Below are 14,475 nucleotides of genomic sequence, written 5' to 3' on the forward strand. Positions count from 1 at the left end.
TAATTTACCATGATTACCTCAGGTAGGTCTTCAGCTTTACTGACAACAGAAATATACAAGAAATACATAAAATCAAGCCACGAGTACTTCACCTTTATCATCTGAAGATTTATTCAAATAATCCAAATCAAATCACATGACAACTTAAAATAATTGCATTGCCGGCCCAGTTTTGCATTTTGTCTTAAAAAAAGAAAGCTCTTTAGTATAAGAGAATGAAAACAGTGTTTCTTAAACTTTATCAAAAAGTAAGAATGGCATATCATATAGAATGCTACAGCCAGGATGCTTTTCTCTGAAGATTTGCAGTTCATTGGAGGCAGAGAAATATAATTTCATCTTTTTGAGTAAGAAATGTTTCCTTTCCAACTTGAAGATCCAACTTAGTACATGATATAATAATTTTCTCTTCCTAAATTTTCTGGATGTGCTGAAAATTAGAAAAGAAACATGGAAATGTTTTGACTGTAGGAATTGTAAATCATTTGTTTCTCCCTTCATTGAACAAAAAAGTCTTCTCTACTCTTAGTTGCTGAACCTGAGCTATTTTATAGATATCCAGCCTTATTTTACATCAAATAAACCCAACAAGAGGAAGCACACATTGGGGTTCATCATAGGGTGGCAAAGGTCTGGCAGAAGGGCATATCCCCTTTGAATACATCATTCACACTTTATTTGTTTTGAAAATGAATAGAAGGGCTCACAGCTGACACACAGTCTCAGCCTCTCCCCTGATGGGGACTGCTTTTTCATGCTGAAATTCTGGCTTTCTTAAAGTCAGCAGAAGTTTTGACACTGAATTCAAGCAGGGTCATGTTTTTGCTCTCATTTTTTGATCATTTTAGTTAATGATTTCACTTGATCTCTGTATCCTGGCTTATACAGACCTCTCAGATGAACACTTACCATTCCTACAAGTCAAGTAGTTAACTATGTCCTATTTTTTCTCCCTTTTTAACAAACCAAAGTGTTTGATTTGCTCTCTGGCAACAGAGCTAGGAATAGCATACCCTCAGTTTCTTCGTGCCCAGGTTTGCAGTATATTGTATGTTACAAGGTGTGGAATTGGATTAAAAGCTACAGCACAGTGCTCTGCAGATGAACCCACTGCAGGTGTGCTGCTTAATAGGATTTTAATTTGGTAACAAGTGAAAAAAAAAGCAGAAACCTAGAATGAGATTTTCTAGATGAAAAAAAAAGCTATTCATGCTGAGAGAAAGCAACTGCAAGCTCTGTGATAAGGAATAAAGATCTGGCCAATTCTCTCTGAACTGCACTTTTATAGATTATGGCTTATTCAGAGCATCTCTGTTCCTGCCACTGGTTTCATCAATTTTAAGTTCATACTATGTGTGTTTGGCTCTATGGCGTTTCATCTGCCACACTTCCCTGCTAAGCCAGTGTGTACAAATCTTCTACTATCTTGCCCCCTGCCCTCTGCGTTTTTTTTTTCATATAAAACCAATGTTTTCCTCAGGAGTTGCCACCAACCTGGAATGTATTCTGTTTTCAAGAGTATTAACTCTATTTATTAATTCTATGTATTAATTATTTAAACTATATTTAAAGATAAGATTCATAAATGGACTGCACTGTTCATAATAAATGGGAAAAGATGGTGTCCCTGCTGAGGAGTCTAATTTATATTCAGCATCAACTAGGAATGGAAGACTAGAAACAGATGGAGAAGGAAGAGGAAGAATAAAGGTGACAACTAAAAGATCAGGAAAGGATCTGCTAAGCCACACATATTGGTGCTGCTGATATCAGGGTAAGGTTGGGAGATTCTTTTCTGATTCGTGTTACCAGTCTTCCCTCATATTTTTCCAGGGTTTTGTAGCAAGACCAAGTGGTTAGCACTGATTTCAATGAGCTGAGTGGGGAGGTGTGATGAACAGATTTTTTTTTTCCACAGCATAACAGGCTGTAGAGAAGGCATAGAAATGCCTTGTGGAGCAAGATTAAAAACCACGGAGGTTGGGTGATGCTGGCAATGGATGGAGTGGAGGATGGGAACTGATGAAAAGCTCTGGGTTACAGAAACCTGCCAAGCCCGCCTAAGGTGAAGGAATTAAAAGCAAAAATTATGAAATAAACCTGAGCAATATGTCAGGCAGCAGAAATGTGGTCCAGGAAACAGCAGTGTGGCTGGTGGATGCTGCTATGGCTGCTGAGATACCCAACAGAATGGGGTATCTGTGCCCAAAGGGGGATTAGGCAAGAGCAGGGACAGATGGTTCCTGGGAAGCATAATGATGACTTTTAGTGGTCAAAAGTCACAGAACAAAAATCCTCATGCAATGGAAATCTAGTCAGAGGAACTACAGAGATGACAATACAAACAAAGCAGTGGGTGACAGAGATGCTTTTGGCAGCTGTGTTTTTCAGCAACCTGTGGCATCAGTGTGGATATACAAAAGAAAGAATCTGCAATGGTCAAGGTGGGAGCAGCACTCGTCTGAAGAACATGAGCAGGCAAAAGTGCTCACTCACTCTCTCACAGCTCCCGAGCCCTTTTGAGCTGCAGGTTCACATTTTCCAACTCCATCACAAACTGTAAACACTTCAACCACAACATAACAAGTGCTTGCTAGAATATCTTTTTCATCCCAGTGATTAGCATCTTGCACATGGACTGGTAGAATCCATCATTTGTTGGGTTATTTGATGCCTCAACTCCTACACTTTCTTAGTCGTTCACTGTGTCCTTCCCTCATGCACACCTTCTCCCAAGTCCTCATACTCCTCATTTCACATTTTACACTCTTCCCCTCTTATTCTGAAAGGGATGATTCCTCATCCCTCTCTCTAATCAGCCTTGCTCTGTTCTTGTGATCAGGTACAAAAAATTCAAAACTGGTACATATTTATAAGTATATCACTTCCACAGACCAAAGCTGGGTCAAGCCCTTGTCTGATGACCCCTGCAAAAAGCATTGCAATGGGCATGGGACATACAAAAAGTAGCACAGTGAAGAGAAGAGCACAGGACATGGGCAGATATTGAATAAAATTTCTAGTGGTTCATTTCCTCATTTCTAGCCATCACTGATTTAGAGCTCTCTTGCAAATTGTCAGCACCTAGCACAGTTTACATTTTTATATAAAGGTAGTATGGCAGGATGGGTCTTTATTTTACAATTAGAAAAATAACAAAAGCTGACAAACACAGCCATCACGTGTATAAATCATTCTTGGTTTGTCCTCTGTGTGACTGCTTTCTCTCCTCCAATTTTCTTTGCTGGACTAGTCTTAGCATACTTTAAAAAAATTAGGGTCCCTTACAGGGCCTTATAATTAATAAAGATGTTTTTAAAACAGTCAATTTCCACTCCTGTGCTAGTGAATGGAAACTGACTACCTCTTGGGAATAACTATAGTAGTGCCACCCAAAAAACCTAGTTTTCTCTGTGAGTCTTGGTGCCATTAACATTTTTCTTTCAGTTTTCTGGAAAACACAATGTTCTCTGAGACATGAGACAAGTGCTCTTACTGCATGGAAGAGAAATATGAAAAGAGCTGAATGTCTAATTCATCACTTGCATTAACCACAGAGGCTTGATCCATATTCCCATGTGTTCTTGTATTTAGCCTTGTATTCTAGAAGACTTAGAGTTTATCTTGTTTTCTACCTGTATGTCACACCTTATGCTAGTGAGTTTGGAGCAGTGGACTGACTGCAAGAAAATCAAGAGCAGAAGGGTCTCAAGGATTTCATATTTCTGAAGATATTTCATATCTTTTGATAAAAGTAACAGATAATTGGAGGGAAGAGAGCCTCTCAGTGCTTCCAAAAGTGAGGAAAGACCACACTGTGCCCTCTCATTTTTGATTGATAAATATATGCAGTCTGTTTGTCAGCTAGCCTATGGCCTGCTCCCAACCCACCAGAACAGCGCTGCTCTTCCTTAGACAACACTTGGGGAATCAGAAGGAGCTCCTGATGTCTGCTGGAAACCTAAGGAAAGAACCAGGAACCTATGGTGCTGAGGAGGTGGGTGATGTTGAGATTACAATCCATTGGTATCACTGTGGGATGGGAGCAGGATGTGGAGGACGCTTTGTGAGTTGAGGTTTCCATGACATTGGACACAGCTCCATGCAAACCTGGATTTCATTAGTTCTACTTTACATGCAGAAAATACCCCAATCAGCCACACACCTCCCAATCTGTCCTAATTTGCCCAATTTATAACATTTTCCCCATCATTTTCTTTTAAGTTAATGTTAATTTCACCTTGCTGGCAGTGGCTGTGTTCACCAAACAACTCAGAACTCTGGAAAGCATTGCTTAATGCAAAGTTATTCTGGTTCTGCATCACAAGAGCTGTCTGTGGAGCGCTGGCTTGAGGTTCCTCCTCAGCAAAACAGGCTGAGAGATGGCTGGGCTCATAAACACACAGAACAGGGACCTCATTTTGCTTTGCAACCAAGGCATTTCCTTCTTCCTTCTCCTCTTCTATATAGGACTGGAAAATGTGAGCCGCAAAATCAACAAGTAGCATATTCAACAAAAGCCAGGATCCTAGGTTTTAAGAAAAACAAAGATAATTATGACAACCTCTGCATTTGCATATCTTTATGATGTGTTCTTTTTTGAAGGGCTTCATTATAGTAATAGGCTAGACAAAGTAATGGACTAGCACTCATCAAACAGTACTTACAAAATTATGTACTTCCAAATATCCCAGAAAAATAAGCACCACTGCTATTTTTAAACAGCAGTTTAAAATATATGCAAAATTTTTTTCCCTTATTTAACTAGAGAGGAAAGTTGTGTTCATTCACTTTCCTGTTCAAGTTCCTCCTCCCCACTCACTTCTACGACAAGGCTTATCAATAACCACATATTATCCCCATTCTCCCCTCAGACAGATAAATCATTCCACCTCTTCCCAAGTGAAACCTCCTACAGACATCTGTGTGTGTATATCTATGACATTAAATGGCCCACCTTGCAGCTTGGACCATAAGTGATAAAAGGCCAGAAGGACTCACTGAGGCCATTGACTTTTGAATCATACCTTGGTTGAAAGCCCTTACAGTAAAAACTAGATCTTCCATGCCATAAATCTGCATAAGAATTCATCAAGCTCTGCATCCCACAAACTAGTTTATATCGACATTAACAAGGAGAGATCACAATTTATATTAATGACCACAGTTTACAGATCCTTAAAAATGAAAAATATTCTTTTGATGTTATATGTGTCTAAGAAGCTGCTGCTTTTGCTGTTCATCCTTTTGAGGATCCTTAAGCTAGGAGGAAGTGCTTGTTTACCTATGGAACAAGGAAAGGGATTTTTATAGTTAGAGTTGAAACTATATTGATTTTTTAATAGTAGTTCAAGAATGTTTCTAACAGTCTTACAGGTGTTTTCAATATATTCTCTAAGAGTAAGCATGAAGCCAAAGCTACCACTCCAGTTGTCTTTTGGGATAATCCAGAGGAACACAGTTCTCAAGAGGAACCAAGCTGAAGCAATTTGTTGCAGAAGAGGAATACACAGCTCACTACTCACTCCCCATGGCTTGGAAGTGCATCCTTGAATGCCTTGGAAGGCAGCAGAGGTGTGTGAGCTGACATGAAACGCTGTGAGGGAGGCGTGTAGAGACACATTTTCTGGAAAGGAGACGAAGCTGAAGGAGCTGTAGAGCTCCCATTAGCCCTGGATGCTCCAGCACACCTGCTCCCTGCTGCCCTACAGCAGGGATAACTGCAGGGCTCCTCTGATCTCACCTGGGCACCCCCAAGTGGGGCCGGGCTGGAAAAGGGTGAAAGCCAATCCCAAATTGAGAGGTGTGAAGATGCCAGTGTATTATGTCTGCTGCATGTGGCAAGCTAGAAGGCAAGAGGTCAAGTCAGAAGCAAGATTTGTTTTGGTTACTGGATTAACATGACACACATTTTCCCAGGTAATTGTGTTTCCTCAGTGTGGATGCTACATAGTTCATATTTTGAAGAAATGCTGAGATTAAAGACATTTCTGGAAAGCAATGTTCCCAAGTACAGAACTTTTACACCAGATGGCTTGTTAACAGAACTGCTTCAGCCTGTCTGCTAAAACTCAGTGTCCTAAAGGAATAGAAACATGCAAAAAAAAAAAAAAAAAAAAAAAAAAAAAGGGACATTGATAGATCAAATACACCATCTTAAGGAGCAAAGAAAGATAATAATAGCCACATTATTGAAGCATCACAGCAAAATATTAAAAAATATTTTTAACTCTCTCATATTTGAAATAAATGCAATTTTAGTGTTATTGTAGTAGGAAAACTGTCATAAAATGGGTAAAAATGTAATTTGTAATTAGTTTAACGAAGCCTCAGCAGACCAAGAGATGTGCTCCATCCATTGAATCCCATCCATCAACACAACGGCAGAACAGGGAGGCAATTCATTAAACTCTTCTTGTGGTGGAAAGACGGAAGAGGATTTCATCATCATGGGGGATTTCAATAAACATTATACTTCCAGTGCAGTTCTTGGAATGCATTCTCAGTTTATTCATTGCCAAAAATACTGCATATGACATTGGAGAGTTTTGTGCAGAACTCCTCTGGAGAGAGAGAAAGGACTGATTGTTTTACCCTTGCTGTAATGCAGCAGCTGAGGGACGAGGGACCCTACTGTGTTATGTTCCCTGCAGACACAGAACAAAACTCTGATCCTGCTCCAGACAGTTTACAAGCAAACAGAAGGCAAAAGGCAGCAGCTTGATGCAGAAGAAGAGTGTGTTCATACATGGACAAGCACAGGCATTAATGGGGTAAGAATACTGAACAACACAAAAGGCAGCAACTTTGATATACCCCTTTGTTACATATTTTTAGCAAACTCATGAAACCATGGTTTTCAAGGAGCATTTCAAAGAAAATAATGAGGTTTTCTTTGGCTATTTGTATGAAGCTGCATCCAACAGATAAGTTAAAAATATGAAGTTGCTCCTTTGAAAATCTAAAAGGCATTTAATACAGTTTGGGATTAGATGCAACTCACAGGAGACAATACATTTCTGCAGAAGTGGCACCTTTGCAAGGTGTTACAAGTGAAAAGAAAGGCAGTTAGGGTAGAGATTGGACTGATTTAAGACATATTTGTATCACTTCAAGCCTCTTGGAGTGAACACAACTGCACAGCTCCTTCCCTTCTCCCACCTTGCACTGGTGTATGATGGATTTGATGTTTGACAACTCAGAGTCCTAAGTGCCTTAGAGCCCTAAGATGGAAAGAAAAACAACCCAGCTAATTTTCAGTCAGTTTTTTAGGCTATTTTCAGGCTACTTTTCAGTCAGTTCAATACCTTCAACAGGTGTGCTGCTGGCTAGACAAGAACTTATGTCAGTGTAAGACATTAAGTAAGAGGAGCATATATCTGTTGTCAGAGGAACTAGCTGCTTTTTTGGCAACTAGTTATTGCAGTGTTTCTGCTCTGGCTGTATTATACACAAAGAACCTGGGGAGCTCAGAGCTATCACTTGAGATGTCTGGGATGCTTATGGTTTGGAATATTAGTGGCCCAAGATCTCCATCAAACCATTTTGCTGTGGTGTGCACCTCTTTTATGGAGGGAAAGCAGAGGCTCTCACCTCAGGCTGCAGTTCCCTTTTCCCCACAAAGTACAACTTCTGCCAAAAGAGGGAGTTCTGGCTTTCCTGCCATCTACAGCTTCATGCTCCTAGTCTCCCTCTCTTATGCTCATCCTAGAGTTTTGCTCAGAGAGCTGGTTTGGTCAAAACGTGGTAATCACTTCAATTCCCTGACTTCTCTAGCCACATCACCCGGAAAATGGTGATGAAAGGGAAGGAGCAGGAGAAGAGATGCCTCTATTAAATGTTGTGTGCATTTATATCAGTTAAAATCATAGAATCACAGAAGTGCAGAGCAGTTTGGACTGGCAGGGACCTTAAAGACCATCTAGTGCCAACCCCCACCATACAGTTTCCAAAGGTTGCTCAAAGCCCCATCCAACCTGACCTTGAACACATCCAGTGATGGGGCATCCACAGCTTCTCTGGGCAACGTGTTCTGATGCCTCACCGCCCTCACTGTAGAGAATTCCTTCCTAATATCCGGTCCATACCTGCTCTCTTTCAGTTTAAAGCCATTCCCCATTGTCCTGTCATTACATCACCAGCCCTCATTGCCCCCTTTAGGTACTTTTGGATCTGTTGCCTCTGCTATCTCAGGTCAAAATAGGGCATATCAAATTAGAGTCACAAAGATCCTATTTACCAAAACTGTCTGTCCTGTTGATAGTCAGAATCTTGCCTACATTGCTCAGTAGGAGGTTCCATTTCAACATAAAATCTGATGCCTGCTCTTTAAATGCCTCTTTACTCTTGCTTGGCTGCAGATAAAGAAAAAAATTGGTTTATGATAAAGTTGGTTAAAGGAATTCCCTTCTGTGTGTCAGACCATTTTCCCTGTACAAACTGCATACAAAGGTGAAAAAAGCAACAAGCATTTTTTTCTATTAGAATCCTAAAATGTCTTAGGTTGAAAGACATCTTTGGATATTACCTATTCTGATGTCCAAAGCATGGCCAGCTTAGTTCAGGCCTTGTCCAGCCAAGTTCTGAATATCTACTGGATAAAGATTCCACAGACTTTCCAGGTAACCCCTTCATATGCTTAATTATTCTAAGGGTAATTTTTTTTTCATTGTATCTATTGGAAATTTTCTTTGCTGCAACTTGTGTCTATTGCCTTATGGCCTATAACTATGAACCCTCAGAAAGAGTCCCACTCCATCTTCTCTATACCATCCCATCATGTAGTTGAGGCTTATGTAAGATGGAGGCACTACAGAATTGCAAAGTACTAGTCTTCATTTAAAAAGAAAAAAATAAGAGTAAATAATTAAGCCAAGGGAACACAGCTTACTCTGCTTCTTCAGAAGGGAGAAAACAACCCCAAACTCTAAGTACCACCCAAACCCAAGTTAAAGTTATGGTAACCAACCAAATGCAGCAGTACCAACACAGTGACACAAATTGTGAGTCAGTGAAGGAGGAGGGGTGGTAGAATTGGTAATCTATTGAAAGGTGCATATGTGAGGATGGTCATACTTGAATCTTTCACAAGAGCTAGAGACTTTCTGCTAGAAGTTCTTAGTACTTGCTAAAAGTCAACAGCTTGGTGAAACAAGGATCTAAGGAACCATGAAATGTTCTTCATTTATACCAACATATTACTTCTGAATTTTGGTTTATTAGGGGCTATGATAATATGTGTATATGAAATCAGAGCAGATACTGAAATGACTAGAGTGGATATGTGCACAGAAATATGCTTGTAGTTGTTTGCACAGATGGAATTTTTGTATGTCAATTAATTCTCCCCTTTTCCACAGCATGCACAAATTGTATTTATGCAAATCTGCAGTCTGGTCAGGTTGCTAGTGTGCCATGTACCTCCTGCAGACTAGTGACAGTCAGCTTGTAGCAGGATAAATTATGTGGTCCCTCCTCCTATTCTGAAATTATTAATTTTATACCTTAATAACAAAAGTCTGGAGATCTGAAGACAAACAGCTCAGGAGATCCCGAATATCTGTGGAAGATGCCAGTGAAGAAATGAAGTTCTTCAAACCTGTGAAATACAGAAGGGAGATCATTACTTGAAGTGATTGGTCTGCCTTTTGGTTTGTTTCTGCAGTTTTAAGCTTTTTTTTTTTCTTTTATCTTTACTTTAAAATAGATTAAGACATCTGTTTCTAGCATTTTGATTAATATACAATTTCTTTAGTGAGGAATAGTACCCTACTTTGAAATCAGTCAGAATTCATGTGTATTTCCATTTCCAGCATAAGTGCACTGACCTAGTCATCATGGCAAAGGTGGCAAGAAAAAACAGTTCCACAGAGAAAGCTGGAATTTGGTTAGTGGCAATACTAACTTATTTATCTGAGATTTTATGTGATTGAGAAAAAAAATCTTGGTCTCACTGTTGAAGGGAGAAAAAATTTTGAAAACAAAGCAGAAAATGCAGAATATTCTGTAGACCAACATAAATATGGATAATGCTGCCACATATCAGTGCAATTGTTGGCCCAAAAGTTTGGCACCTACCACCCAATGCCTAAAGGTAAATTGCACCTCCCTGACTTTATATCCTTCTAACTGAGGCCTCTCCCTTCAAGAAAGCATATGGATAAGTTCAGTGAAACCTTGTTTATTATAGATGACAGTTTGGAAAAGCAGTGAAAACAGAGAATTCAATAAAACCACCTTGGGAAGACCAAGAAAATCAATAATATAACAGAAAAATGTACTGAGTGTTCTATGCAGTGGTTTTGGGTTTAATATGTATATACATATTATTGAAATTGTTATCCTGACGGTTCTGTGAAAAAGGCAAGTTATTATTCTTACTAAAAGCAGTCAAAGAAGGCACTGACAAGGGATTTGTGACAAATCCCTTGTCAGTGCACGAGTGGACCAGGCACAAAGAGCTGAGGTTCCCCTGGATAGTTCTGTGCACAGCCTAGTCCAACTTGCCTATCTCTTCCTAATATTTTAAATGGCAGAAAATTAATCTAAAAATTAAGTTGCTGTTCTATTCCTTTTCATTAATATGTCAAATCATTATGTCATGGCTGCACACAAACTGTGTATTTTATTGTTTACAGCTCCACATTGATCCCACAGGCCACAATACAGCAAAAGGACACAAAAGCTAAAAGGCCTTGTCCAGTTCAGCATACGGCATTTCAAAATCTGGCCACAAGAAATTATTCTGTGCGCTTCAACTAATAACAGAGGAAAATGCAATCATTGAAAACATATTTCCTGTCAAAACAAAGCATGAAAAAATATCCCTGCTTGTCAACCTTCTAGGAAATACATAATTCAGTAACACAAACTCCACTCCTGCTGTCACAAAAAGCTTTAAGAGAGTCAGAACCAAAAGCCTTTCATTCTTAAACTTTAAAGTTGGGAGGATTTTACCTCATGCTCGATTCTCAATTTTATTGTCTCTTTTCTAGCCCTTCAGGTTACAGGAAGACTGTAAATGCCAGTAAGGCAGATGTCATGAATAAACAAGAGGAAATGCTGGACCTCTAACAGTGACAACCTAGTGCTTAAGAGGAAAGACAATAAATAGCAACAATTAATTACATTTTAATTGTATGTTTTTCTGCCGCTTCTTTGGATTCCTAAACTTCTCTTGAAAGAGGTCTTTGGTCACATCCAGAGATTTCTCATTGAAGATGGCATGCAAGCCTGACCGCAGAACAGTGACTGTGCTGTTGTTGTTCAAGAGTGCTCTTACTGTCTGGACAGAATAAAAAAACAGTTAATGCCTTTCATTTTCTCAAGCCCATAACTCAGCCAAATAAGGGAATTGAAGAAGGAAAGCTTCCCTTATTCAATACTAGACTTCATATGACCAGGCTCCAAATTGGGGGTGTGGGGGGCTATAGGATCAAAGGAGATAAATCTGAAGTTGTCTTCAAGAGAGTTTTGTTCTGGGACAAGTCCTTTTCAATGATGCTCTGTGTTGTCTGTGATGGAGCAGACAAAGCTAACATACTTGAATTATCTGGGCAATTGCCTGGGCAATTGGCTTTGCCTAGAGTTATTATAATTACAATAAATAATGATATTTTGTCTAAAGCATGGAATGGTGTATCAGGGATGACTTTCCTTCAGTGTTATCTGTCCTTAATTTATGTTGCAATTTAATTGTTGCAAGTTTTCTCAAATTGCTCAAGCCTTTGAGAGAGTAAATATAACATTAGAAATACAGTATTAGTTAAAACAGTATTAGTTGGTTTTTATCCCATTTATCTGCTTATGAGTCATTTGTGAATAAATCTGTCTTCATATTTGTCTAAAAAAGTATTGCAGAGATATTGCAAACAATTTTCAGACTAACATTTATCATAATCTCTTCACTTTTTAAAATTAGTTGCTAATATCACACAATAGTCACTAAGATTCTTGATGAAATGATGAAAACAGTCAAGGAAACTAAATCTGAATCCATTAAATTTTGTTAACAAATATGTTTAGTCTTTCATACTGAAATCAGTAAGATTCTAAAGCTTTTTTTGGACTTCAGGCTTTTCTGTAAATAACTCTTATCCAGTTGGGCTTTTCAGAGGAAAAATATGGTTTGTAAAATTCCAGAAGACTTCAGAATTCATACATGTTTTAACAAATCCCATTTACCAGGTGCTTAACATGACCTCACAAGCAGCAACAAATGCAGCTGACCATTTCTTTGCAAAAATTATCAATAAAGCTGTATTTCATCACTCTGCTAACTTTTTTTTTAAATACCAAACTCAATCTGATTCTCACTTAGCAATCTCCTTCATAGAAGTTAGAGACAAAGGCATTCTTCTTATTTGACTTGGAGCTTTCAGGGACAGAAAAAGAGCCTGCAAAAAGAACACATGACCCAAGGGCTGGGAACTACCAGGGCAGCACCTTCAGTAGGCTGCTAATACCTGACTCCATACCCAACACTTTGGACTGATCCCTTCAGCCATTGGATTTCACTATATTAAATATGATTCTCCAAAATGACTGAGAGCCAGCCCTCTCAACATTCAAATACAACTTACCAGAGGCAGGAATCAGCCCCAGAAAATGACAAGCATCACATTTACGTCCTTTTCTCACAGGGAATTTGCACCTTTTTATGCTCTAATTATTTCTACATGTCCAGGTAGTAGCAGCTGTCAGCCTGCTTTATCTACACATGGTGGGAAAGTTACTTTTTTTCTTTTGAATGTTGACCCTGCCAAAATTGTTCTTACTTTCTCACCAGATGGCTGAATTATTGTGAAGTGCTCTACAAGGAATGATGTGGTTACAGTGTTCAGAGGTTGCACAGTGCCTCTGTAGCACTTCTCATCAGGAGCACTCTTGCCTGCTCTGACCATCAGTCTTTAGTTGAAATTCCAGATGCATTTTAGACAGAAAACTGAGCAGGTTGATTAGAAATAACAAATTACTCCTGTGTGAGAAGGTGAGATAAACTTGACTTTCAGAGAGAAATAACTGAGGCAGGATGTGATGCAGGTCTGTGGGAAGCATTGCTTGAAGAAGAGTAGGAATTTTAAAATAATGAAAGAAAGTATTTTTTCATACAACAAATAATTATACCTTGAAACTTACTACCCCAAAATATCAAGTGCAGTAAACTCTTTTACTTTTCTCTTATTTTGAAGAGGCTCTAGAGAAGGTACAAACTTTTTCTTGTGAGAGCTAGAAGTATAAATTTGACCCTGATTCTCAGTCTGCTGTGTTCAATTTGTGTGGGTTAAACAGTGCAAAAGGGATGTAGAGCACCCAGAGGCTTCTTCTAAAGAATTTCCCCCAATTGCTGAAATTCTCTTGCCTTAAATCTTGAGGGTGTAAATCCAGTTTTGACTCTGCAGCTTTCCCACACATTAAGAATAGGGAAGGAAGACTGAAAGAGCTACAACCAGCCCTTTGACATCATGGCTTGAAAACAAGAAGGGTGATTTGAAGTATGCAAATCAAATACAAATGTCTGGGAATAGGTGACACTCATGATCTTGCTGGATCTTGCTCTTCAATGCATAAGAAGCCCTGTTTAGAAGCACATAAAGCTGAGATTTTCAGGTATGAGTATCTCCAAGGGCTGCTGCAGTTAGTGGAAACTGTGAGTGCTCGGTACTTCGTGGAAGTCAACTTTTTGTGTGGGTAGTCACCTTTATACATGTCTGTGCTTTTTATTTTTTACTCTTTTTTTTAAGTAAGAGGAGGGAGTATTGGTATGCTGCTGGTGATGAAGTTTCCCCATAAAGAAAAGCTACATTTAGTGGTCCAAGAATCTGCAGTTCCTTCTGTCCCTCCCTTCCTCCCTCATTTATTTTCTCCCTGCTTCCCTTCTTCCATTAGAGTAATGATTCAAATCAGATGGCATGTTGGAAAAATGTAAAAAAAACTTTCACATGTTTGAAGGAGAGAATATATCCCCTGTTCTCTTTTGCTTTCTTCCCTATTTGTGACCTTCCTTTTTCTGCTATAGCCCAGACCACCTCAAAACCCAAAGATTTGGGAGGATCCAAGGGCACCAATGGAAGGAATGCTCCAGCATGTGCTCTTGACTGACTTTGGCATGGATGGGCAAAGAAACTGGAAGCTGTCATCTGACACAGAACTACTGTGTTCTCCTCTCCATGGGCTGCCATCAACTACACCTCAGAGGCTTTCAGAAGGATCCAGAGTGAGGAAAATGTCCCCTCAGCATGCTTAACAGTGAGGGAAGAGATGGGAAGGAGTGTGAGCATGACATGTCAGTGTACAGTTAAGAACATCCACGCTGTGCACTTGTTCTCCAATGCAGCATGTCAAAAATAGTGCAAACAGCTCACAGGAATGACATTCATGGCTCTTTTTTCCATGAATTCTGGAACATACCTTGACCATGTTGCAAAGGTCTGTCTGTCTCCTGAGCCTTTTTACAAACTCTTTCGCTTCTGTTAA

The 14,475-nt window shown here is 39.3% G+C and overlaps 1 protein-coding gene across 1 annotated transcript in view; it reads right to left on the reverse strand.

The window, feature by feature from the left end:
* Positions 1-383: 383 nt before the first annotated feature.
* Positions 384-14,475, reverse strand: part of RFX8 (regulatory factor X8) — a 31,706-nt gene continuing 17,614 nt past the window's right edge. Inside the window, exons 11-16 of the mRNA XM_063150523.1 lie at positions 14,410-14,468; positions 11,128-11,284; positions 9,504-9,598; positions 8,240-8,354; positions 4,241-4,528; positions 384-430 (exon numbers count right to left, since the gene is read on the reverse strand). Coding sequence (XP_063006593.1) covers positions 384-430; positions 4,241-4,528; positions 8,240-8,354; positions 9,504-9,598; positions 11,128-11,284; positions 14,410-14,468 — 761 coding nt within the window. The remainder of the gene's footprint in view (positions 431-4,240; positions 4,529-8,239; positions 8,355-9,503; positions 9,599-11,127; positions 11,285-14,409; positions 14,469-14,475) is intronic.

This window comes from Melospiza melodia, chromosome 2 (genome assembly GCF_035770615.1).
Source record: "Melospiza melodia melodia isolate bMelMel2 chromosome 2, bMelMel2.pri, whole genome shotgun sequence".
In the NCBI taxonomy this organism is placed as follows: domain Eukaryota; kingdom Metazoa; phylum Chordata; class Aves; order Passeriformes; family Passerellidae; genus Melospiza; species Melospiza melodia.